At 44.7% G+C, this 27,988-nt stretch overlaps 1 protein-coding gene across 1 annotated transcript; it reads right to left on the reverse strand.

Moving 5' to 3' along the window:
• Positions 1 to 3,091: 3,091 nt before the first annotated feature.
• Positions 3,092 to 27,161, reverse strand: SSPN (sarcospan). Its single transcript, XM_005148169.3, is given in 3 exon segments — positions 3,092 to 8,450; positions 14,398 to 14,484; positions 26,706 to 27,161. Coding segments are annotated over 3 exon segments (909 nt in total). The 3' UTR covers positions 3,092 to 8,084.
• Positions 27,162 to 27,988: the final 827 nt, after the last annotated feature.

The following is a 27,988-nucleotide window of genomic DNA, read 5'->3' on the forward strand; positions in this document are numbered from 1 at the left end:
CTTGAATCAATCTGTATATATTGCTGCCAATACATGGAGCTGCACTATTTAAGACTGTCCAAAACAAACATGCCTCAGGTGAGACGAGGGCATGGACTATCACGTGAAAAGTTCTATGATAACAACTGACTGCATGTTTGCTTTCATATGGCATTGACTCTTATTTCCCTGATTATTTTTAGTCTTCAAGGCTGTCCCTTAATCAACCCACTTTATTGAGTAACTCGTTTTCCTCTAGTGTGATGCAGCAGGTCTAGCGATGCTTTCTATTAAGCATGTGAAATACTAGTTAGCCCACAGCTAGGGGCAAGTGAGAATGAATTTCCTTCATGGACTGATCCAAGGCCACTGAATTGGGCACAGAATTTTTCAGCCATTTCAGGGGCCTTGAATCAGGTCCTTATAGCCACTGAAAATAGAAAACCCATCAAACTTCAAACCAGCCAAAATCAACGTGTTCCTTTAGTGGGAAAAACCTTACAGTAAGATGTGCCATGCCTAGACAATAAACAAATCAACCAAGTCTTTATTCCCCTCTACTCTACCTGCTTTTTTCCTCCTAGGTGAGGATTTGTGGCCCCAAAGCTGAGCAGAGCTAAGGACTGGAACAAGTCTGGCACCAAGCCCCAGCTGTAGTGAAAGATGATCCTATGATTGAGAGGGGAGGTGAAGGAGAAAACGCTTCTTGAGCAGGTTGCTTTAAAGAGTAAACAAGGATTCAAAGCTGTTTGGAAATGTGGAATGCTGCAGTAAATCTGGGAGGAGTATGCCACCAGGACTGGTATTTTGAAACACAGCTGCCCAGATCAAGTCATGCCATGATTCAGGCCCTTTTTGCACTCATACATGGTCAGGCACCTACATAAAGTTGTGGCTTTCCCATCCACGGCAGGTTCTGGTGTAGTTTTATGCACATCCATGTGTAAACTTCATGTTATATAGTGCCTCCTCATATCCCTCTCTGCAAGGGTACATGTGTATATATGCCAACATGGGCACAACTACAGCTGTCTATCCATGTACATGCCACAAACAGCATTAAGTTCACCCATGGGTCAATACAGCATGTTGCTGCCCACAGATCCCTTCAAGAAATGACAGTTTCCCTTGGGGATGTGGGGGTATGGGTCATCCCAGTGATCCCACTGCTCCCAACAACATGCCTTGTTGCCCAGTGTGACACCTCCTGAGCACATCCTGGTCTCCAGCAGCTGCCCACAGGTCCTGCATTTCCCCTGAATCATCAGAGGAAGCACAGGGCCAGGTCCTGCCTGTTCCCACCAGGCAATAGCCACACATGCCACTTCACTAATGAAACCCACTTGTCGCCTATTAGCAGGCAATTAGCCTGTGTGATTTTCAAGCACTCTCTCTGTGATTTTTTGACAAGTTGCTAGGAACAATGGTATAATCAGTGACTGGAGCACATCTGGAGAAGAACAGGGATGTCTTGGAGTCAGTTTGCTCCCCTGCCCTGACTATGCAGTCTGTTCACATGCAGCACGCAGACCTGGTGCCTGTTTCCAGGGCTGGTATGGGATGTGCAAGGAAGGAAGCCCTGCCACTTTGGAAAACACAGAAGCAAGAGAAACACTGAAACCTGAGTGCAGTGAGTGACAACAATTTTATTAGAAATACAGTGGAAATGACACTTCTGTTAACCCAGAAGTGCAGACTTGTGCAAGCTGAGATCCTAGCATTTCCTTTTATATATAAGGAAAAATGCTGAATCTGAAAACACTAGTCTTAACAGAATATATATAGATATATGAGTACAGTCTATAAACTGCCCTTCCCCACCTCCCAGCCCAGATAACTTACAAAATCTAATTTCTGTGGTGACAGCAAAGTCTATCAGCAAAAAGCCTGGCTGCCTGTGTCCCCATCTGATGCAGTACTCTGGTGTTTGGAATACTCAGACCAGCAGGGAGAAGCCCAAACAAATACACTCTATTTCATGTTCCTGACCTAACAACACCTTGGATCATGAAACCCCAAAGCATTTAGAGTGCCTAATTTATGGTGGTTTGATTTCTGTACTGTTTCACTGTTTCTCAGCACATCTGTAGGCTTGAGCAGTGAAACAAGGCAGGAGGCTTTCGCTTTTCCATCAGCTCCCCTCGGTTCCCCTTGTGTACGTGCTGTTTGCCTGCTTGGATTTGCAAGGTGGAAGGGAAAGTGTAAATGTCTGTTTTCTATTTTTGCATTGTGATTGTTCCCTAAACTATCCCACCAAATCCCTGGTGACTTGTATATTCAGTAAAATGGGGATAGCTGCAGGGCTTGGTTGACTTGGGCGCATTATGGATCTGTGCCACCAGCTGCCCCTGCCCTCCCTGTGCTGGCACTGGCAGCTGTGGAGCTGGAAGAAAATGTCCCAGAAAAAGAAGTGAGGGTGGCTTCCACACTGCTCTGCATGCATCCAGCAGCGACACTTCCAGCCAGCCTCACAGAGGACACATAGGCAAAGGCATCCTCTTGTCATAGTTTTAGTGAAAGAGATATCCCACACTGCAGTAAGAAGAAATCCTACTTCAATTAGTTTTGAGCCATTTAAAAATGGAGTTCTCTTTACATGGCCACAGAGAGTGAAATGGGGTTAAAAACCTGCCTTGCTCAGGTGTTTCATTTCCAGGACAATGAGGGCTCTTAGTGCAGAGGGCTGCCTTAATCAGTGTCACTCTCTATATGTCCTGCAACTTGAGGTCAGCCCTGCTGACTGTTCTAATACAGCTGACAGTATTCAAATCACCCTCTGCAGATTGTTCTGCTTCAGGCTGGGCTCCCACTTGCATTTGACTGGCTCTCAGATGCCCATGGCAGGCAGGAATATCTTGGTGCACCCAGTGAAGCAGGAAGTCATTTGTGAGCTTTGGTGGGTCTCAGATCCACGCTGTCTCTGCAGTCACTCACTGTAAGCAGGCCTTAATGGCTAAGCTGTATTGTGAAGATGGGTTTGTGGAGAGGGAAAGCATTATGGTAACACATGAAATATGCATTACCCATATCTTCTTAAAAAAAGAAAAAAGAAATCCCCAGCCACCCTCAACAAATTTGAAGTTTAGATGAGCCTTTCAGTTGGACAAAGGCATAGAAATCAGTTACCCAACCCAAAAGATTTTTTGGGTACCAAACCCAAAAGTACCCCAACTTTGTAGACACAATCTTTGCTTATAATACTTGACTACAGAGCAAATTTAGGGGAGGACGAATGTTACTGATGAGTGATTACAGAAGGCAGAAGCAGAGCAGAAAGCAGAAATTCCAGGGAGTGGGACCTACAGAGACCTGACATGAATTAGCATCAAAATCCATCTTCTTGCTACAGATGCTGTGGACCGTGTGTGACCACCAAAAACTGAGCTCAGGAAGGCATTTTCAGCTGAGGGTGCAGAGCTGCCTTATGTGACATGGCAGAGACCTTCCGTATGTCTCAGGAAAAGCTGTCCCTGCCTTGGGATTTATGTTACAACAGGAGAGAACCCCGACTTCATCTGCCTGAGCATGGTGAGTCCCCACCGCCTGCCCTGCCGCCCTGTGCCTTAAGGAGGCTTTGCGCTTCGCACTCAGGACTGAGCTGCTGTTGTTCCTCTGCACGTCCCTCGAATCCCCCTAAGCCAACACCCTTTGCTAAGACCGAAAAGCATTTTCCAGACGCAAGCAGGAGTACGCGGGTGGGTGGGTGAGGTGCAAGGGACTATGAAGATTTCAAGAGGACGTATGCCATCTAAATATAGAGGACCTGAACCATGGCTCCTCTCACACGCCAGCAGCGTGCTTTCTGTTTCGAAAGGCTCCTAAAGCAAATATTGCACTGGCTGGCAGCGTGAAGGAAAGAAAGGAAAGAGAGTAAAAACAAGCCCTCTGAGTTGATTGCGATTCCCAGTGCTCTTGCGCAATGCTGCTCTTTAGGCAAAGCTCCAAGTGGTGCCCACAGAGGGCTGATGAGGTGCAGATGGCCATCACATGAAGGTGGTGGTGGGAGGAGTGGGATGGTGGCTGCCCCAGCACAGGGTCAGGACCATCGGTGCTTCACCATCACCCATCAGCACCGTCTGTCCAGCGGCAGCAGGGGATGGAGAGGGGTACAGCATGCAGCCCCTTAATCAGGAGTGGCTGCCACCTTGGTGGGGTGGAGAATGTGACATTTTGGCTGCGTGTAAGGTGCCGTGTCTCGGTTCCCTTTTCGTTGCCATTATTGTCACTCCAGTATTTGCATAGCACAACATCAGAATGTGTCAGAGCCAGAGGAAAGCGGTAGCTGCTGTTTCTCCTTTCAAAAAGCAAGCAGTTATTCATGTGACACCATCACTGTCTGCATGTGTTTGGGGTGGAGGAGCGTGCATGTCACCTTTGGAAAAGTTCTGCAGAGCTGAATTTAATCAAGACTGACGATCTTTAAGTCACGCTATAAAATTCAGTAGAGTTATATCCCAGTAATAGACCCTATTAGAGGGTCTAGTGCAGTCTATAGATAGGATCTCTTCTCTATTAAATTCTCTAGGGCTTGAGTTCTCATTTACACAAAGGGCCCCTTTACCTGTGTAAAATGGCCATAAAGTAGGTGTAAAAATGATTGATGCTGTCTTTACAACCCCTTTACACTGGGAAAACAGTGTAAAGTGGTCAGGGTGCAAATGAGAATCACACCTGGGTTTGTGAGAGTAAATTACATCAAACCCTTCACAAATTCTGTGTCTGTAGTGGTTTAATCCTACTTCTTTCTGTGGAATTCACCCAAAGAATAAATTTCCAAAAAATAAAGGGTTTTTTATTCAATACCTCTGGTCTTTCCAAGCCTTTTAGTCCCAGTCTTTCTCTTGGTGCAGTCTATGTGGACTCTGACATGGGGAAAAGGCTGGGAGCTGTCTGAATATACTGTGGTTGGTGAAAAACCTTTAATTAGTACTTTCCAAAGATCTTCATCCAAGCAAAATATGTGTAAAACCATAACCCAGGGGGAAAACGTTTCAGAACGCTACCGTATCCATTTCCCCATGTCTTCTCTTTGCATTTTATGCTCTTGAAATATATAAGGAGGAAATACTGAAGTTAGTCTTTGCTAGATCAAAATGCCCCATATTTATTCATTAAACAGCAAAGCACCAACAGAATACATGATGAATATTGCTTTCTTCCAAAGCAAAGGTTTAAGCTGCAGCACGCAGTGAACCGAAGTCAGTAACAGCAGCCCCTGGAAGTGGAGGGTTTGCCTATATGAAGGTGCCCATCTTGTTCAGTGGAGCAGGGTCTCTTATCCAGATCTCCTGTCTCTTCCCTGTTGCTTCACTGAAGGCATTTTCAGGACTCTGAGATCATTACCACTGTGTCATTCACGCTCTAGAGGAGTCTCAGCAAATTTAATCCCAGGAGTGGGTAGGCAGAGGCCAGGCAATGCAAGCGCAGCCCCATCTAATAGGGCTGGCCTCTGGAAGCCCAGCACCTTGGAAGTGTTGGGAGACAGGGAATGAAAACATGTGAGTGAGATGGAGGTCAAAAGATTAAGGAGACAAAAGCCTGCTCTGGTGGAAATGCCACTTGGCCAGGGCCAGCCAGGACAGCTGTTTCTCACAACAGCTTGCTGCTGCCAGCCTGCAGACAGCACAGCCTAAGCTATAGTCCTGCACACCAAGTTACCTTCTGAACAGGGATATTTGGGAAAGGGCAGGGTGGAAAACATGCCCTGCTCTGCCAGCAGAGCCTTCCTCTTGCTTCACCAGCCATCAGGGAGCAGCGCCTGGTGGCAAGGGTAGGAGGAAGCACTAAAGCTCAGCTGTCATTCAGCCTCCTCTCAATCCCTTTCCTGCTTCTTGTTATCTTCTTTGCAGAGAGCAGAGACCACGGTTTTGACTGGAGGGAAAAGCAGGCACAGCAAAGGTCGGGTAGGTAGGAGGAAGTTGTATCCTCTGCCCTGCACTTCCACAGACATCACAGCTGGAGTCGTGTGAGGAATGAGGGGACATCTGAGTACAAGCAGCAGGTGAAGAGGCACCCCTGTGCATCCATCTCATATAGAAGGCTGGCCGCAGTATAGGTCCACAAGTGCTGCTTGCAAGCACACTCCAACAGAGTTGAGGAGACAGGCTGGTTCCTGGCACCACACAGATGGCCCCGCCAATGCTGACAGAAGGGTCTTACATCGCCAGCCTTCCTGTACCTTCCACTGCTATCTCAGCTTGCTCCAGGCATGCCTGGGAGCCAGGCTTAGGACTTCGGGTGTGTGGTGACACGTACGCAAGCAAATGTGCCCCACAGTCAAGCTTACTAGTGACTGCTATTTTTAGGTGCATAAAAAAGGCTGTTTGGAAGCTGGTCTCAAAATCCTTCATTTTCTGAAGCTCCTCTCTTTGCAGCTTGGCAGGAGCACCCTGGTGACACTATGTCTACTCTAGAAACACATTCCATGACAAACACTTGAGTACATACTCTGAGCAGTGCTGCAGGTGGACCATGGGAGACAACTACACTGTGATTTTCTGATCCTGCAGGTCTAGCCCTGGGATGATATGTGACCACCATAAGGAAGAGAGTTTTTGGGTAATATTAGAACTACTTAGACAACTAGCTCTTTGCCAGACTGGGGTTTTGACTTCCTGGTGGCTATTTTTGCTGCAGAAACAGAAAAGTTTTGCTTCTTTGAAGCCTTCTTGAAATCTTATTTGCTTCCTCCTTGCTAATGATTATGGCACAGCTTTTCAGGCATGTGATTGCTCCACCCCACCTCAGAGACACCCATGTTCTGGCCAGGATAGGGAAATCCCTATTTATGGCAGGGTGTGAGCACCAGCTGGCTTGCCCTTGCACAGATATCTATCAGCAGGCAGTGCAAAATGCTGCCAGTTTGGAATTGCTCCTACATTTGGAAGTCCGTGCTGTGCTAGTAGTAATGTCAGTTCAAGGGACAAACCAACATACTTGTCTTGATATAAGGCTAGTAAGTCATAAAGCACTTCTAGAGCCACACTTTCACAGTGAAAAAGCACTGCTTGAATGTGGTTTGTTATTCTATACTGCTTATTAAGAAAGCTATTCTTTTGCCTTCATCATTATAAATGATGTCTTTGGGAGACTAGCAGTCTCTTCTTGCTTCCCTCCCTCCACCCCATTTTAAAAACATTCATTGTTGCAGGGATATATCTTTCAGAGCTTTTGGCCCAACTCCACTGCTGGTTCATAAGGCTGATTGTCTTCAGAGGAGTTACACCAAAAATGCATTTGGCCTTTTGTGCTTGGAGTATAATTGGTGGAACTGGCTAGACACCGGGTTTGGGACCTGGGATTGCAATTAGAGCAACGACAACATCGTTTTCAATGTGACTAGTGATTTAGGGTCCTCCACTTTGGGAGTGCAACTCAAGGTTTCTTAATTGTTCTTTTCTCTGAAAGTGGGGAGGAATCTGTCTGGGGATCAAAAATATCCCCAAATCCCCATTAGTGAACCCACTCATACTGTTGTTTGTTAGTAATTGGTAACCTGTATCATTAGTCACTCTGAAAAGTCTTACATATATTTTCTATGGCGGTTGTTTATATTCACTTTGCTGTTGGTCTCAGCCTCCATTTGAAAAGTCTTGACCTCCCTTATTAATTTTCCATATGTTAAGCCCTCATTAGGTTAGTGTGGGTTATGCCCAAAGCATCCAAGAGACAATATATTCCCTAGGCATGATCAGCATAATTATAATTAAGCACTTTGGACCAGATCCTTGGTATAGCTTCTCTGAAGGCAAGGACAGGTACCAGTGATGGAAATGGACCCTTTATCTTAACAGCTGTAGCCCTGCAGATGAGTTCCCAATGATTTTTTAAGCTCTCATTTTGTCTATGGCTATTGAAGATCCTCTTTGGTGAGTATTTGTACAGCTGCATCTTTAGGACTTTGTGACCTCTACATCATCTCACAAGAGACCTTTTGCAAGAGCAGCTATATGAAATGCTCTTAAAATGATTGAAAAATGTATTCATTAAACTGTGTGAGTGTTTTTCCCTGTCAAAAACCTTGTAAACGCTCATCCATCTGTGGTGTCTATAGTGGCAGTATGCTGACATTTTCCCTTCCTTGGCTAACCCCTGCCAGCCCAGACCTACACTTTCTGTTTCTGGCCTTCAGTAGCAGTTAAAGAGTAGAACCGAACTCCCACATAGAAGACCTGGTATCTGTGCTTCCACATCACGAAACATGCCGATAGACACACCAGGGCTGCGACCAGATTGAGAGCCATCTGCAGAAGTAGGTACAGGTTGAGCATGCTGGTGAGGCTGTCACAGTCAGCTGCATCCTGGTAGATGAAGGTTCTACCAAGGGGGTCTGCAGTGTCCAGTTTGCACTGGCAGGACTCAAAGATGGTGTTGCAGGTAAATTTTGTCATCTGCAAATAATGGTGTGCAGCAAAAGCCACTGCCAAAACACAGGCAACCAGACCCAGGGCGCTCAGGAGAAAATACATCAACTGAAAGAAAGCAAACAAAGAAAAAATAAAGCAAAAACCTCGCTTTTTCCAGCTACATGGATAATGAGGAACATAGAATGAATGCTTGCACATTGACTTCACAGGGAACACATGCATTCAATGTACTACCTGGACACTGTACTCTTCAAAAATGGCAAGATAGCTACAACTCCCAAGTGATGCAAAGTTTAGCAAGTGAGTTGGTTCCAGCTGGGATAGAGATAATTTAGAGATAATTTTCTTCCTAATAGCTAATACAGTGCTGTGGTTTGGATCTAGGTTGAGAATAATACTGACAACACACTAGTGTTTTAGTTGTTGCTGAGCAGTGCCTATTCCAAGTTAAGGACTTTCCAGTCTCTCGTGCTCTGCCAGTAAGGAGGGGCACAAGAAGCTGGGAGGGAGCAGAGACCCAAACTAGTCAAAGGGATATTTCACACCACAGCATGTCATGCTCAGTGTATAAACTGGGAGGAGTTGGCCAGGACCCACTGATTGACTGCTGATCTGAGACAGCTGGGTATCAGTCAGCAGGTGGTGCACAATTGTATTATGCATCACTTGTGTTTATAGGGGTTTATTCCTCTCTCTTTGTTATCTCCCTGTTTTATTATCATTATTGTTGCTCTTTCTGTTGTTGTTGTCATTATATTTTACTTTATTGTAATTGTGAAACTGTTCTTATATCAACTCATTAGTTTTACCTTTTTCCTAGATTCTCCTCCCCATCCCACCAGAGGCAGGGGGACTGAGCAAGCAGCTACATGGTGCTCAGTTGCTGGCTGGGATTAAACCATGACAGCAGGTTATCTCAAGAACAGTAACTCTGCCTTGCATATTTTATATGAGTATTGCCTTGCAATTTTGAGACCTGAAGAAAGCACTGAGAAATCAATGTCTCTATACAGCAAGAAGCTTTAGAGAGAGGGAAGGAACATCTTCCTTGTACCTGCATGGGCCAGAGTCATCAGCTGAGATAAATCGATAAAGTTGCCTTGAAGCAGAGCTGAGCAGGCTGAGGCTCGGGCTGACATCCCAGCCTGTACTGAGAAGTAGGTGTTTTTGAAACTTTGTTCATGTGTTATTCCCGGCTCTTGGTTTGCATGCCCAAACAAATCCAGTTTATACTTGCAAATCAGGCAGCGAGGTGGCTGATCTTCTGCTTGTGGCCCTGTGAATGCAGCCAGCCTACTTGCTTACTAGGTCCTACTGTGGAGCATGAATTCAAATGTCCACAAAAGCTGCATGCTGTGCTCAATCTCCCTCTAAAACTTGCCCTATAAGCATGGAGGAGAAGTCTTTCAAAGGTGTGAAAGAGCAGTGAGTGCCCTTCATATATCAGTGATATGGCATGAGAAGAACAAGGGTCTGCTTGTCACCCCACTACTCCTTACACCAGTGGCAGCTTTAAAATAGGGTGGCTTTTATCAAGAGTAGCTATGTAGAGTCCACCCCCACAAACACATGGAAACTGGCAGCAACTCAGACCCTTTGTCACTCTGAGTTACACCTGAGACCTGCAGATACCAGAGCATATGGACTTCCCTCACTTTTGATAGCTGGAACTGGCAGTTGCTGTGCTGCATACAAAATATGTGTGAATGTATTTTAAAATCTTATTCTGTGTTTAGCCAAAATAGCATTTTTGGTTCTGTTCAGCACTGTAGAAACATTTATTTTTCTTGGCGTCTTATCTGTCAGACACATGGCATGGTTGGGAATCTGTTATTTTAAACAGTAGCTTCTCTATTTCTCTCTCTTAACCTCAATACTGCAAGCAAACTATCAATATAAAAGCATTTTTTATGACCTTGAAACTCCAAGTATGTACGTCTTGATAAAATTCATGCTCCTGGTGTACTTGTCTTCTACCTACAGCATTAAATCAATCTTCCTATTCATTTGCCAGCTTGAAAAAGAAAATATTTGGGCTTTTTGCAGATCTTAAAGCACTGTAAGAATTTTCTCCCCAGATCACCCAATTTTTAAGACAAGATCTTAATTTCCAAGACTTGGCTACTGTTATATTTATTGACTTCTCGTGCAGCCTTAAACCAAGAGCAGCTTCAGAATGAGGGTGGCTCTTGTTAAATGCAATTACTTTCAAGGGAAAGGTCCACAAGAAAGGTGAAGTTGGAGAATGGGGACACCTCCTCATATAAAGCACAGAGAAAATGGAGAACTACTGACTGATGTGCCCCTTACGACAAAGATGAGGTAATCCATAAACTGATGGCATTACTTCAAAAGATGGTGTAAAGTGTTTGATAGAGAATGGAAAATGGACATTCTCTGAGGGATGAAAGCTGTGCAATGTAGGAGTCCTAGTGGACTGTCTGGAAGTCCCCAGATTCAGACCAGCATTAGAGAGAATCAGGCCTCCCTGATTCTCATTTATTAAATGAGATATTAAGCCAAGACTACACAACGTGCCTGATTCTCCCTTGGCAGGTATTTTATTTAGCTGCCAACTTCTACCCAAAGTCAGGACAAAATAGGGTGAAATCCACAGCCTAATCTACACTCCAAGTACAGTAAGCAAGAATTTGCCTGTTGCGTACCTAAAGGGAAGGAAACCCCAGTATCCAAATTACATGGTCACCTCTTCCAGCAACCATTAGAGACAAACAGAGATGCATGGGGCCATTGGCGATTTCCAAGTAGCTTATTAGTCTCACAAGATGTTTGCAGAGGAATCTCTCTGCAAGCTGCTGAAAATGAACCCATTTCCAAACATCAAAGGTGAGGTAAATGCAAGTACTGCCTGTGAGGGAGTACAAGACAACAAGTGCTGAGATCCCATCAGCAGATTAACCACATGCCAGGCCTGGAGGCAACTTCAGTATTGCAAATACAACCTTGTAGTAAGCTCTGCCCAAAGAACCAGAACTTGCCACTGGAAAACTGTTTTTTAACAGCCTCAGAGAGACAGGCATTGCAATTGCTGTTTGAATGGAAGAAGAAAAAGGAAGCAGGGAGAGACAGCATGCACTGAGGTCAGAGCATGGCAGCTCTGCCTCCTCCATTTTCCTTATATAAGAAACTTTTAACAATATTTACTGGCAAAAGTTTTGCTCTGTGCCAAATAAAATTCAAGAACCTAAAATGGGATCGAGTTTCTTCTGGAAAAGGCTTCTCATCATTATCAGAGGTGAAACCAGAAGTGTTTGCAGACATGGATCCAGGGGACCTCTTTTGAAGGTGGTGGTGACTCAGGCACGACTGTGCAGGGAACAGGAACTGCAGTGTGTGTTATGGTGTGGGAAGCTGGGGCTGTGCGAGCAGGAGGGTGTTATGCTACTGTGGAAGATGCTGTGATGAGGACCACAGTGAATGATGTGTCAAATATTAGCAGATAGCCCAGGAAGTCCACAGGAGATCTCAAGATTTTCCTGTGTGGGGTTTTTTGGTTGGTTGGTTGGTTTTGGGCAAGGGAAGAGGATGTCCCCTCTCAAATACACATGTAATAGCTGGACATGCTGCTTTGCCATACTACAGAGCATGCTTCCTGCTGATGCAGAGATGAGGCAAGGCAGAAATTTAGCCTGGGACTCACCATTGCTCCCCCAAAGGGCAAAGCCACCCTCCCTTTGGGTGGTGGTCTCCGTTTTTCATGGATGCACAGGGTGTTGTGGATACCCTCAGAAGTCTCATGAAGAGACTTCTGCCAAAAGGAGTTCTAACACCTCCTCCTTTAACAGGATCCAGGGCTCATGCAAGTGTGAAATGAAAGAAGCAGCTGTTGAGAAGGAGGAAGGCAGAGAGGACTGCACGTGTCTCCTGCTGTTTCCCACCCCAAGGGAGTCACTCACAGTGGTCATAGGGTCACCTCAGGGGTTAACCAAAATCCCCTAGGCCTGTGACTGTGTATGGTCCTCCTTCCAAAGTGGCCCTTGGGTTAGGCAAAGGATTCCAGGATGCTCTTTGCGCTGCAGAGAAGTCCAGACAAGATATTCCTCTAGGATGATGCTCAGCAGCCATGTGCAGTCTCAGTGGGCACCAGCAAGTCCCTGGGAGGACAGCCACAGCAGATAGGGCTGAACCCAACCATGCTGCTGGACAAAGCATCAGGCCCCCGAGCAGGAAAGAATGACCAAAGTAAATTGGCTTTGTCTCATGATTGCAACTTTGCATCCTCATCCTTGTGACAGTTTTTGGTTTAGAGGCAGCCTTTCATTGACAGCTGAAGATCTGAAAAGTGATATTGGGGATTTAGATGAGTCCTAAGATGAGATGTATGGACAAAGGGCTGGAGGAGACTCTTAGCTCCAACTTTGTTTGAAATAGGTAAGTGCCCTGCAGCCAGAAGGCATTTCTTCAGAAAGGCAGTGAAGAGGGAACAACGGCTCCCAGTGAGGACATGGGAAAGGAGAGATGAACAGCCTGGTCAAGATGGACTTTTGTGGCATGCTGCAATAGGAAACCTGGGGAAGGCAGATTCAGGGGAAGAGAATGGCTCAGGTAGGCATCAGTCCATGGGCTATGGACCGAACCAGAAGCCTTGCCAGGAAGACTTCAGCTCTAATTCTGCCAGGTGATGAGGAATGACCCATTTTACATTGCCTGGGGAGCACTTCTACATCCTCACTGAAGCGATGGCTCATGTTCCTCACTGCCAGGGTGGGCGGTGTTACTAAGGGTGGCAGAGACATCTGAGCTGCCCAGCCCAACATGCCGTTCCCACCACGAGGGATGACTCCCTTCCTGCTTGGATGCCAAGTTCACTTTAATGCTGCAGGGCAAGCAATAAAAAGCCTGGCGTGGCAGCTCCCGCCCAGCCCAGCAGCTCCCTGGGCAGCTATAAGGCTTACTTGGGGGTGTAAAGGTGATGGGCGAGAATGTGGAGGCAAACAAAGGGCAGATACAATTGTTGTTCTTCTCCCTTTCTTTATATAAGTATGGGAGAAGCTTGAGAGAGGCACAAAAGATACACCGGGGTCTAATTTCTAAAGGGAGGATGAATGCCAGGTTTCAAAAAGCCACTCCTTGCATTTTATTTCCTTCTGCCTTTTTCAGTTAATAATCACTGTTATTTTGTGTTGCTCGCATCAGTATTTTTCTTGGTTGTTATGTGTCTGCAAAATATTAAGAGCCCGGAAAATTACAATAATAAGAAAAAATAGCCCAGGAAAGTAGTGTTAAAAATGCCCCATTTGGAACAAGCATTCTTAGCCTTTCTTTTCTAGCCATTTACCAGTACCAATGAAACAGTTCTGGGGACTAAGGCAGGGCATAGTGCATGGTTTCTGCACCTCTACTGCAATGCTTGAATGGGAATTTGCTTAATGGAAGAATGCTTTATTCTATGGTTGGCTAATGCTTTCCCATGTTCACTAGTGCCTCACCCTGACACAAGGTACCGTATGCTGATACATAGCTGTCAGTCTCAGGTACAGCTTCTCTATCCCCAGCCATGGACATTGGCAGGTAGAGGTTTGCAGCCACACATTTTTATAGCCACTTGTGCCTATGCAGTTTCTTATTTCATGGTGAGGAGCAGATCTGCTGGGAAGATGCTGAGATGCTTCTTAGATCACATTAAAAAATGAAACTTGGTTAAAGTGGATCCATTTTATACCACCCTACATCTGATCCAACTCTCTATGAGTATTTCTACTTCATCAGTAGCCCTCAGCCTTTCACTGAACACTTCCCAAATTATTCCAGCTTTGTTGACCCAGATCTCTTTGATATTCTTAAAACATGGCAAAAAACCCTCATATTCTGATTTGTTCTTGTATTGCTCTGACTTGAAATATTTGTTATTATAGTTTCCCCTTTATAGGTATAGTTTCTTCCTTAGCTGCCTGGAAAATACCAGAAAACCATTCTTGCATTTCAGGTGCATTTTCACTTCTTTTCATGTGGTCTTAAAAATATCCCCAGTACCAGTTTTACTGATTATATTTAACAACATGAGAAGGAAAATAAATTAAAGTCAAGGTACCTTTACTGTGAACTGCACACATGTCTTCTCATCAGGTTGGTATGAAATGCAAAGCATAACAAATCCCACTAAGGACACCACGCAGACCTGCAACAGAAGAGGTATAAAATGTGTCAAAGTTAAAGAAAATAAACTAACAAATAAGCCCACAAAAATATTATTTCTTTTTGCTTTTTTCAAGCCAAAACACCTTTCTGTGTTAGTAGGACAGTAACTCAAGGAGCAGTGTGTAAGTGAAGTTGTCCAAGTAGGGGCTACAGCCATGCATGTAAGAGCCTTGTACTTGTGGATGCACCTGTGAGCAGGGAAGAACTTTATCTTTCACTTTACAGGCACTGAAGTGTGAAAATCTTTCTCAGAGGGACTTTTTGAATCAGACCTACAAAGACACAGCCCAGCAATAGCCTTGAGGATATATTTTGAGGTTTTGCCCATGTAACTAACAATCAAAAAGGAGCGGAAGGCTTATAAAGTTGGACTTGCAAGCCAAAAGAGCACCATTCTGTGTACCACTGGGTGCTGCCAGGGTTTTTATGCCACCAGTACAAGTTGTAAATCAGTAACCATAGCTGCCATTGGATAAGAAGCAGCACAATTTACAGGGGTGGCTTTCACCCTCTCCTAGAGCGGACACCTTCTCAAAGAAGACATCTCTCCTGCAACCTGACATTGCATTTTAGCCCTGTGGCAGTAATTGCTGAAGATTAACAGCAATGAAAAAGTATTTATGTACTTTATTATTCATTTAACTGTCTTTATTATTAATTCTGAAGATTGAGATTTATTTGCAGGAGCACATATTCACTGGAAAGCATTTTCCAGTCATGTAAGGGGGAAGATCCTGCTCTGAGGAGCTAGCCCAGTATGATAAGCATTAGAAGGGACCTTAGCTGAGGTCAGCCAGCATGCTTTCAGAGGTCTTGTCTTCACATATGGCCAGAAGCAAATGTTGACCTCCTTGCTAGGAGCACCTTGATTATAAATGATAGGTATTAAATTCTCAGTGACAACAGCAAGAAACTGTATTTTTTCCCTCCTTCATTTTACTTCAGGGGGTTTGAAGACTTCTCATTAATTTGAGCTGTTGTGCTTTCCCAGAGCAGTGGGATTTGCTCTTTCAGGCCAGACCCAGATGTGAGCTGCCTTTACTCAAGGGTGGGACTACACCATGGAGATGCCAGCAGGAGTGTGGGACTCCTTCACAGCCCCATCCCTGCCTGTTTGCTGTGTGTTCTGGTACTGCTGTTCACATCCAGTTTTCCACCTCCATGGGGAACTGCTTGACCTGCAAGTGAACAATGTATAACTCTCTTTCTAGACAGCAATGGTGAAACACATTTCCTTTATGATCTGATGCATAAAATACCCCAGTTTTCTTTATATCTGCATTATTGGTATAAGGCACTAGGCAGCAGCCCTGTGAAGGAAGAGTGCCTCTCAACACACGGGTAGTCATGCCCTCAAGAACCTGTGTGATTAATGACACTTTTCCCCATAAAGTTTTATTTCATGTCATTTCAGTAGGACATGAATAGAAGTATTGCCTGAGAACATATCTAAAGAAAGAGTCAGTATTATTTACTCCTTTCCATGTCATGTGTATTTATATTCTGGTCCTATGACTTACACATGGCCTCCAATTTATTTGTTTTCTTCTTTTTATTGTTGACAGCCATAGCTGACAGGGCTGTCGGGGGAAAAAACAACCTTCCTTGTCAAAGGTCCTTCAGTGCTGGATTTCTTTTTGCCCTATAGTGCTTCTATGTGACTCACCCATGTTTTATTTCTCAGGATTAATCACCTATGTCCTTGGTCCCTTGGACTGTGTATTAATCTTTTAATTCAATTAACATGCCCATAAAACTTAAATCTTAAGGAGATCATATCTAGTGATACCCAAAAGATAAATTCCTCCAGTGGCAGCAGTGATTGAAGGAAAGAACATGAAGTGAGAATGAAAAAACATTCTTAAATATACTTGCTTAACATTACATGCCCAAATTCATGTGAAACCAAAGGGGCTGCTCATGTCAAAGCTAAACCTAAGTATTTCCAGGATCTGGTGCTGAAGGATCTTGTTATGAGCAATAAATTAGACTTGCTTTGCTTCAGCTACACTAGTAGTCATTTACGCCTACAGGAACCAAGGGCCAGATTTGCCTTCAGGTTACTCCTGTGAGACATCATGGGACTGTGCCTGTTTTCCCACAGAAAGCCAACAGAACTGCATTCATTGCTGAAGGCAGAGTCAGATACCAGCAGTGAAATACTCTCTCTACCATCAAGTGCCTCGCACAGTCTCTGCAAAAACCCATAAGCTTTCAATGTGGCAGGATCAGGTCTCTTCAGGAAGTTTCTCATATAAAAGACTGCATTTAAAAGGGTTTCCATTCCTGCACATGCTTTCTAAAGTTCTTCTGGGATTTTAATAATATACTCAGGGATACTTGAACAGACACACTTGTAGAGAGGTACTTAGAAAAGATTACACTGGGTCAGGATTCTGGAGAGTCTTGGGCAGGATATTTCAGAAGGCTTAAATATTTCTTTTATAACAATATACCAACATTTGCTTTTAACCAGAGATGTGTAATTTTGTAACTAAAAGTAAAAGATAATGTTGCTGAGAATTATGACCCATAGATGTTTTACATTTTGGTTCTTTCAAGGTAAATTCGATCATTGGAGCAAACCAAAGTGTGGAACATTTATATAGAAAACAGCTTTATGCTTCTATTTTATACATTATTAATAGACCAGTTTTGAATTATAACTGTGAAGTGTAATAGAATAACTATAAAAATCCTCTGTTAAATATTTTTTAGAACCCGCTAAGTAACTAAGACAGCTGCAGGCACATTACAGATGCTGTTGATGCTGATTGCCAAGTAGCATTAGGTAATCCTGTGTCCTAATGCTTCAATAGCCACTGCAATACCCCAGCATGAAGCATACATTTCCTATGCTTTATTGACTAAGCACACAACATAAAACGCAATTGAACTTGCTTTACCACTTGCTTGCCACCAGTCGATACGCATTTGTTATACAAATAAAATAGATCCTATAAGAGCTGCAGAATAGCAGTTAATTAGATCAGCTTTTGTAACTGTAATCTGGAAAGCTAGAAATATGCATTTCTGTGCTGAGCAAATTTCAACTCAACTTCATTTCAAGATCCTATTTCAAAGATGGACTAACACACCGTTTGCAGAATAGGTGGTGGTATGAAAGGTTATCCAAGGAAAGAATTTATATTTAGAAAAGTGCTGCCTAGAAAAAGACATGAATGTAACACAGAAGTATTTAGGAAGGGTACAGATCTAATCTTGGTTAAGGAATACCCTGGGAAACATCCTAGTCCACAATCCTGGGAAAACAGCTCTTTACTAGAGCTGGCTAAGAAACTGGAGAAGTTTATGCAAGTTTCAATACTACTAGTTTCCTGGGAAGCAGCAGACCTTCCTTCCATTGGGAATGAACAACTCAGGGTGGAAAAGTGACTGAAGAATTATTGGGTTTTAAACTACAAAATTGAAGTCGACATTTTCCAAGTTGCCCCCAACCCGAGGAGGGTTAGAGCCTGTTGTCATGAGAACTGAATCAAGTTTCGATGGATTTAATCAGGAGCAGGACCTGACCCAACCGCATTGAAGAGTGAGTCCCAGTTAATTTGCCTGGAAGCATCTCTGCACCCACAGAGCTCTAGCATGCAGTCCTTGGGCTCTTCAGGACTTTGGCAAACCAGCTCTCCCTGTGTGCTAGCACAACTGGGTGTTTCTCACAGCTTGGAGCCTCACACACTGCTGCAAAATAGATGGCTCAACAGTGAGACTGCAGCCATATCACAGTACACATTCGATACCTGCAAGGAACATGCCTTTACATATCTTGATCATCTTAAAACCAGACCTCAAGCAGTAAATAAGATCAATTTTAGTCTTTGTGTACCCCAAATCCCTCACCATCAGCGTTACTTTAGCTGGTATGTTTGTGCTGAAGAGCTCCAGCTACCACTGAAGCTCAGCAGGCTGACGCCCTGCCCAGCATGGTGCCAGCATCCTCCTGCATCAGCCAAGCCTGTCCCTCCCACTAAACTTATGACACTTCTTAAAAGTGTCATGGGTGAGAAAAACAGGCTTGTCATCTCCAACAGGAACACACAGATGGCAATGCAGAAGGGTGTTTGGACAAAGCCCACAGACATTGCCACCCAGAGAGGTCCACGAGGCTTGGGGCAAGGGAGCTGCTCTCCCTGTCAGCTCCCTGCAGCTCATTCATCTCTGGTCCTGCAAGGACTAAGCACAAGGTGTACGAGCAGCACAAGGGCACCACATGGTAGTGATGAAGATGGGTACATAATGTATGTAATTGGGGGAAATATGAATGCATAAAGCATGTATTTCTGCTGTGGTTTGCATTCATTATCTTTGCATGCTAATATATTAATGTGGTTTGCTTTATTTCGACAGATTTCAAACCACAGATTCTCTAATCTGTCTGCATCTCTCCTTTGTATACTTGTGAAACTGTCTTTTCTTATTGCTACAGTTTTAGCCAGAGTGTTGCTATAGACTAGGTGGTTTTCACCAGCAAAGTGTTTCCTACCCAGAGCATCTTTGAAACTCTGGCATGGCATGTGGGTAAAGCGGAAGAGTTGGAAACCACTGAGAAATAAAGGAAGGAGGCAACAATCTGGTTCAAAGGAGCATCTTTGGTCTATGTCATATCACAGGACAAATGCTGCAAGCACTCACAAAGAGATAGTATAGGTCATCAGCTCATCATGGAGGCTTGTTAGCAAGAACCTCCTGCAACAACCTTTAGGGGCAGAAAGCAAACACCTTGGAGGGCAATACCTCTCAAATATATACGGTGCAATACCACACATCATTGCTGAGACACACAGGTGGACTCTTCCTTTTTAATAAGAATGTAACCTCTCAACCTTCAGGGGAATTATTAATGTAATAATTAAGAACTTTTCATTATGGACAAGTTATTTTATTGTTACTCACTTCAAGATACTAAGGATCTTCCTGTTTGTAGAGACGAGGGTAAAGAAGTTATCTAGTTATTCTATCTCTGAAGTCTCTGGCTTACCCTCAGAGGTGGTATTTGGCTTGATGGCTAACCTGCTTTATCACATATAGCAAGACTTAGCTCCTATCCACAACTTTGGAGAAGCCATGCTATCCATCAAATTTAACGCTCCCAATGGACATAGACTTTGATGTAAGAAATAACATTTTCTTGTTAGTTTTGCCATGACGAACCAGGATCATCTCTGATGCCAGACATCTGTACAGGCTGTTGCAGACAGCAGCACTGATGATTATTCACTTTATGAGGTTTGAGGAAGCTGCAGTGAAAGCTGGTGTTACAGGCAGCTTTCACTGCTGGCTTTCATCAGCCTCAGGTCAGCCTGGGTCTCAGTACCACAAGTAAAAGAAGCCAGTCTGCCACACAGAGGTATTGCACCTTAATGTTTCTTTTTTCTGCTTACAGATTTCTTATTAGGTTTAAGGACAGTCTAGTTGCATATAAATTACTCCCAGAAATAATAGCTGTAACAATAATGACAAACATGTATATTGTGGTTGCAGGCAAAGGCCATCATCAACTAGGAAATCGTTCTCTTAACAGCCATAAAACCCATAATAACTGACCATCCCTGTCCCACCTACAGAATAAAACAACGATGTCTTTACTACAGGTCCCTTCAAGCCATACGATTACACACCGCAGCAGATGCACAGTTCTGTAAAGTCATCAAACCCCTGCAAGAACATTCATAATCAAATGAAATGGTATTTTTCCTTAGCAATATTTGCTGCTTATGTCAGTTGTTCAGCAGGGAAAATGGTCACTTGTGCAATGGTAAAATCAAGGGCTAGCATCACTTCCAAAGCAGGAGCTGCAGCAGCAGTCCATTACTGCTGTTAAGTCAGAAATATAGTGCTGGGTGGTTAAATGCCTGAGGGAACAAAACCAAAACCAACAAAATTAAAAGTTCCAAGAGCCAGTAGTGATTTGCAATGTAAGAAGTGCAGCATGGCTGAGTGCTACATGAAAAGGACTTTGAGACGTGTCCATGACTATGAACCTATGGAAAGCCACGATCTCTATGGCCATAAGGTTGTCTAGGTGAGGAAACTTGTCTGAACAATCTCCCTCTCCAAATCTGACCTAGGCTTTTTGCACAAGCACAGTTCAGCCAGGAGCTCTGATTACTTCCCCCATTCCCCTCAAGGCCGTAGCTAGACCAAGGAGCTAAAACACACTGATGTCCAAAATGAGATCAGCAGTTGACCAGGTATCACACATAAACCATTCTTACAGAACATTTCAACAGTTTCTCCCATCAAAGTTTCCCAACTTATATCTGATTAAAATAGAAGTATGGATTTGAGATAATGAAGCAACAATGCATACTCACTCTTAGAAAATGATGAGATTTAATGGCAGAGGGCTCTGAGGAACACAGCTCTGGTGCTACACACATATATGGCTACAAACAAGCACTGGAAACCTCACCATAGCATATTGCATGCACAGTACCTCGCATACCATCCAGAGCTTCACATACTTTGGAGAAGGTTCAATTAAATACTTAAACTCGAAGGCTCTTCTTGAAGGCAGTCCTTCCTCAGACCGTTTGATATTAGCCCATGGCTAATTGAAGCTAGCTTGTATAAAAATGGATGCCTGCCTGCCTATAATTTCCATTAGTGGAATGGTGCTTTGATGGCACAGTTTTAAAGAGCCACCTTTCATTTAAAATTGGTATGGGTTTCCCTAATAACAAGTAAAAGTCAAAAACGCAGCAAGGCTATACAGGAGGGAAAGCCTGACTGAAAGCCACCTCCACAATTGCTGTAGGAAAGGTGTCAAAAGCAACAACAACAAAACCCCAGCAAGGAGCCAGGGCTAACAAGAAAGCACCTCTCTTCTTTCAGGCTTTAAAAGAGAACTCGTTTCGGGGGGTTTTGAATAGTCAATCATCCCCCATATCAATATGGACGGGGATCGGTTGCCTCTCGCTCTAGCTGGGGAGGCTTCCCAATTATTGACCCTTTCTAGGAAGATAAAAAGGTTGCCTCACACAGAAAGGGGTTGTCTGATGATTAGCAGGGCCACCACTGTGCAGCCAGAGCGTCCAGCCTTGTGGAAATATGTTACATCCAGCAGGTGTGAGGAGCTGGAAAGAGAAAGGCAAGGAGGCTGACAGGGGTTCACCCATACAGATTTGCCTGCTTTATCATGTAAGAAAGGCTTTCAGGTGGGAAAAGCTACAGAGCCTCATCTGTGGGGAAACTGTCACAGACAATGCAGCCCATGAATTGCTTTGTTACATGGAGCCAGGGAAGCCATCTATGTTATAGGAACAGCTACAGGTACAGCAAATTCATTCCAGTCCAGAGGAGCACAGGCTTAACCAACCCCAGCTAATCATCAGGACACAGACCCAGTTTCTAACTTATATCACTGTATAGCATGGTAGCATCCTTCTTTCCCTAGATGTCTGTATACAATGCTTCATTCCTTCAGCATCCATCTCACAACAACATTCTCAAAGCTTCTTTTTAACAAACCCTGACAGCCTAAAGAGGCAGAGGCTGGGTTAGCACCGCCTGTTACGGGCAGCGCTATTGATTTTGGCACTCAGGTTTACCAGCCCATGAGCACGTGCTGGGTCAGTGGCAGGACCCACCATCTGAGTCAGACTCATGCAGGAGCACATCAATTAAACAAACATGTCTATTATTATCATCATCTGATAGGAATACACAGTGTCAGGAGATAGTCCTGGCTGTTTGCTGCCTATGCTGTACTAAGCACTAAAAGATCTTTGAAGCATGAAAAAGAGGCAAACTCCTCTGCCAGCCCAGGTTGCCTTGCACCATTCCCTGGTGTGCCCATGCAATGCCCCACACCTCCAGCAAACCATCCCGCACAGCTGCTTATTTCAACCATCATGGGATCTTCATTTGTCTCACTTGTCTGTGAGATGCTCAAAGCAAAGAATTTGTTTCCTAAAGTTTTGGGGTTTTTTTTTCCCTTTTTGAAGTTTCTTTAAAAATATATAAAAACATTTCTGACTCCAAGTAAATGAAGAACAATTAAATTGCTTTTTCAGCTAAAAGTCTGCCTGCCTTTTGTACCACAAAGCCCCACATCAGCCTCACTTCAACAGGGCAGAGAAGCCAACACTTGGACACCGATGCCAGAAAGCAACAAGCCATGGCTACCCTTGGGTAAAGCTCAGGCACCCTCTGGCCTGGGAAACACAGAGGAGATGCGGCCATGAAAGGGCTGAGCAGGGAGAAGCATCTTGAGAAACAGCTTTTTTTCCTTAACGCCTTTTAAAACCCCAGTTTTGTGTACATCCAACCATATATATGGATCTTAATTCTGACAGAAATAATAAACACTCTGGATAATCATTTCTGATGAGCATTTCTGTAACTTTCTTAAGTGCCTGAGTCTGCAAAACGGGGCTGAAAGGGAGCTTGCCTGTGAAAACTCTGATACTCTCAACTTTTGATCACAGGAAATAATCTAAGAGCAGATTTTTCAAGGGGAAATATATCGTTTCTTGTTCTGAGTGTCAAAAGGCCACAGGCTAATGAAAAAGAATGGAAAGGATACCATTAATATCTACTGTTTCTGCAACACTTTTCATCTGAGTATCTCAAAGCAAGGGCTGACAGATAGCCATTATTAACCCCACTTTACAGGGAAAATAACAAAGTCTTAGCAAGGTTAAGTAACTTGCCCAAAGCTATGCAGCAAGTCAGTGGCAAGACACAGAATAAAGGGGAAAGAAGAAAAGCAAAAATAAAGCCCTGCAGTCTTGGGTGGATTTGTGAAGATCTTGTCCAAGCTCCTTCAAAACAGCAAGAAGGAAGAGACTGCCAGGGTGGTATAGCCTGCAGTTTTGGGTGCCCCAGACAGTTCTCAGAGAGGAGAGACATGGACATCTTCACTGTCAATGGCTACAGGTAGGTGAAACAAGTGTTTCAAACACCTGCCTATCTTAATTGTATTTATTATCCTGTTCCTAGCAATGTGGTAGAGTAATTTTGCAGGGAATAGGTTGTTGAGACTGAAGCAGAAGTGGTAAATCACGTAGGCTCCGTGGTTTCTGTCCATAAACCTTTCGTTTGGTTTCTGACTCATGTCCCACAGATTTCAGATGAAATGCACTTCCAACTAGTAGGTTTTAGCCAGGTTTCATGGTGAAATGATTCTGATGCAACACAAGTTGTATCTCTTCCTTCTGCAGGAGCTGCAGGAGGGGAGGGATGTTAGGGACCTTCTCCTCTCCCTGTCAGTGAATCACTGGCCACATTTATTCCACAGGATGGTAAACCCAATTCCTGGCCTGTGCTATTCTCACAGACCTAGGCAGTCAGGTTTAGAACCAGTTTAGTTTAGACTGCCTTGCATGGTGTTCCTTGGTAGCTTTTTACTCTTTGTTACTTCTCTAAAGAAGTTCCTTTTCTTTCATGGCAATGCACTAAAGCACTTGATTTTCAGCAAGGAACAGTATCACCATTTTGCCACTAATTAAGAAAAAAAGGGAAAAAACCAACCTTTCAGTCAATCAGGGTCTATTTAACACATTTACACTTCTCCATCATTTTTCTGTCATGCTGCATTAGCAGCCGTGGGGTCAAATCCAGCCCTGGTGTCATTCCAAAGGAGTAACACAAGGAATGAGCTTCACCCATTATCTCTAATGTTGCTAAAAAGGTCTCCATAATAGATTTTTTAAGATCTTGATTCTGAATACTAATCAAGTCCTTTAAAAAGAGCACTTGAGTGGGATGCTACTAAAACAAATATGCTCTGGTATTTTACACCACATCTTTCTGTTCTGCTGCTCATTTCTTTGCAAACAAATGAGTTTTGGGAAGTCACTTGCTGCCATGAAGTTTGCTCTCAAGCAGCACGTGGGTCATCCAGCCCCTACCTATATGCCCTGCATGCAGCCCTTCACAGCAGCCCAAGAGCCAGCCCACAGGACACCCAGCCACATGTAGGGTGTCATAGCCAAGGGTCCTCCTTCACGGACCTGTCTACCCTCCCAGCTCTCCAGAGGCCACTCCACAGCTCAGTAGCAGCACTCTGTGACCTGCACACCCAGAAACTGCAGCTCAGCCATTCCCGAACATCACCATCCAATGTCCCAGTGAGCACCAAATACCTCCATAGAGACATCACAGCACAGGAACAAAGTAAATGTTGCACCATTTTGTACCTCCTGCATTTTGCTCCTAAGATACATGCTTTTCACTGCTCCCATAGCGCATCAGCCATGGTCGAGCTTTGCCTGATGCGGTCATCTAAATGTCACTACTTCTTGTGGCTATTGATAAAAGTGAGGGATTAGAGCTCTGTTTTCAGAAAGCAGTGACTTTTGAGGGGTTTCAGGCCTCCCCGAGGGAGATCAGGCATATGTGAATATCTCAGATGGATGCTGTTTGGACACTGATGACATTCACATGGGCCGGGGGCTGATTCGCTGGCTTTTCTCATATGCCTAACTTCATTCTAGTTCAGTCCAGCTCACTCTTTCCCTAGCTTTTTCTAATGAAAAAGCCATTTCAAAACTGGGATACCACTTGTCTGGTCTGGAAAATGCAAAATCTAACCTCCAGAATCCCCAAAATAAACAAAACCAGTGAAAATGTCACATGCTGCTATCTTATCATCTGTACTATCCCCTGGTTTGTAACAATGAAAACCCCAGGAGGAAGTTCTCCTCCCGAGCAAGGGCAGGTTCTCGCCCTGCAAAGCATCACATACCTCTTCAGCTGGAAGAGAAACAAGAAGGACCAGATGAGTAAGAGACCTCTTCCTTTGGCAGCTCAGGCCCTGCTCCTTCCACTCTTTGGGTCATCCAACAGGATTAATACAGCAAACCCTAAACAGTTCAGGTGTTCAGATAATCCTCTGACTAGAAAAGTGAGGTTCCCACAGCTGTTTAGTGCATCAAAAAATCCTTAAGTACCTAACCATGAATTTATTTGCTGGGAGTTCTTACAGTCTAACAACATACAAAATAGTGCTAACACATTAGTATGTGTTTTCCTGAAGCCTGCTGCCTAGGGGAGGAAAATGCACACTAAATTACATCCATGGCACATCCCAGACTCAGAATCATAGAATCATAGAATCATAGAATGGTTTGGGTTGGAAAGGATCTTAAGATCATCAAGTTCCAACCACCCTGCCTTGGGGGACACCTCACACTAAACCATATCACCCAAGGCTCTGTCCAACCTGGCCTTGAACACCTCCAGGGATGGAGCATTCACAGCTTCCTTGGGCAATCCATTCCAGTGCCCCACCACCCTTACAGTAAAGAACTCCTCCCTTATATCTAACCTGAACTTCCCCTGTTTAAGTGTGAACCTGCTATCACTTGTCCTGTCACTACAGTCCCTAGTGAATCACTGACCCTGCCCCTCCACAGGCAAACAGCACATCCCTGAGCACACAGCCACACTGGGCACAGCACTGAGACCCCTCACCTCCTCCCTACCTCAGCAGGTGCTGGGACCAGCCAAGGCTTCCCCACCAGGGATGCCTCCTATTTACACCCAGCAGGACCCTGCCCTTTACCCTGTCACCACCAGCCCATGCGGCGAGGCTGGTGTGTCACTCACAACTGCATGTGACTTGGCCAGCGGGCCCTGGGATGTGCTTTCTTTCCCTGCCACATTACCCACCAGTGAGCCATCCCCCTCCCCATGGCCACATGCAGTCTGCCCCTCAGCTGTGGGAGCAGCAGGCAGGAAGGGGGTTAAATCACAGCGGTTCTATGACACAGCACAGCGAGGGAGCTGGAAAGACAGCCATGTCTCTCCTCTCATCATTACCAACACACCCAGCTAAAACTTGCAAATTCTAGGGTTGTGCTCTCACTTCTAAAACCTGATTGTTACCATTTGGTGGGGAAATGGGGAAGGCAGTGTAAGTAATCAACGGGGTTTTTTCAGCATCACCAGAGAGGAGTTCACTGCAAAGCAGAAGTTAATAAATACATCTAGTGAACAGCAACCCTGCATTTTACTTAAGGTCTGTTGGGTATAGCAGGGAAGAATAAGAAAGATTGTGTTATTCTGCAGGAGCAGTTTCCTTGGGGAAGTATACCCAGACATTTAATCCCAGGAATATTTAGTTAGCATAACTCAAATGGTGTTGTGCATGCAGTTGGTTAGTCTAAAGTGGAGCGTCATGCAACTTGCATTAATGCTGGCAAAGGCACTTTATGGAGAAACAGACTTTATGCTTACAATTATCCCAGCCCAATATGGAGTGTCTCTGACTAGCAGAGAAGAACTGATGCCTGCCATAAGGAAGCCCAGCACTGTTACAGAGACGCCTAATGCCAGCTGCAACAAAGCAAACAGCAGAGGGAAACGGCAGCCACAACAAGTATGGGATTCCTCCTCCTGGCCAGCTTTGGGATCCCCCTTTGTTTTCTTCTGCTTCTTCTTCTTCTTCATCTCAGACTCCTGCGTCTTGTTCGAGTCAGTGCCTTTCTCCCCTTCAGGTGCCTTCGGGGACGTGCTGTGCTGGGGTTTCTTCTCCTTCTTTCCCATGCCGATGAACTTTAGGTTTTCACGTGCGTGTGTGTGTGCGCACACTGATGGGGGTGTGAGGGTTTTTGCCCCCCAAAGCTTTGCTTTGTGCTGGCTGAGTTGTTCCTGGTATTTGAATCAAGGAGGCTGAACAAATATGGAAAACATTTGGAGCAGATTGTCAGAGCTTCGAAATGCCACATATAGCCCAGAGAAGAGGGGGATTCAAGGGGGGTAGTGAACTGCCAACGTGCAGGCACCGGCTCTGCTGTGTACACATAGGGACTGGCTGTGTACACACGGCTGAGCATGTGTGCCACCACGGCTTACACACATAGGGGTGAGCACACATGAGTGTGCATGTTAGTGGAGGAACAGCCAAAGAGCGTGCAGGCAGTCTGCATTGCCAGCTGATAAACGGGGGGGAAATGTGGCTCACCAGGGAGGAGGGAGGGATCAGTGCCTGTGTGTCACTGAGAGGCAGGTAGGAGCTCATCACGCCCTGGCTGCCCTGGGGATTACTGGCACGCAGAGTGCAACTCGGTGAACCCAAGCACACGACAGACACGTTTCAGGCACCGGCTGAATCAGATTAAATAGGTGCTTTTCAGTGGGAGAGAGCTGACTACGTGTATGGAAAGCATGAAATTAACACAAATAAAACCTCAAATTGATATCCTGGGGAGCCAGAAGGAATCCTGTCTCTTCCTGAAAGTTGCAAAGGCACAGGTGGGCATGCTTTATGATGAGGCAGGCAGGGACCAGCAATGAGGATTGGTGCTTCTGTACAAGTACAGGTACAGCACAGAGCTGAACATCTGCTGAGCAAGTTTCTAGGGCTGCAAGCTGTCCATACCAGGAAGATTGTTTATCTTACCTAAAAGAGAGAGGGATGTCTTACTGTGGACATGTTATCATTGCAATTTGTCTGTATGTTGGCTCATGCTGGTGCTTGGGGATAGCACACCACACTAAAATCATACTGGAGGTGAGCC

The sequence above is a fragment of the Melopsittacus undulatus genome, chromosome 5 (genome assembly GCF_012275295.1).
Source record: "Melopsittacus undulatus isolate bMelUnd1 chromosome 5, bMelUnd1.mat.Z, whole genome shotgun sequence".
Taxonomy (NCBI): domain Eukaryota; kingdom Metazoa; phylum Chordata; class Aves; order Psittaciformes; family Psittaculidae; genus Melopsittacus; species Melopsittacus undulatus.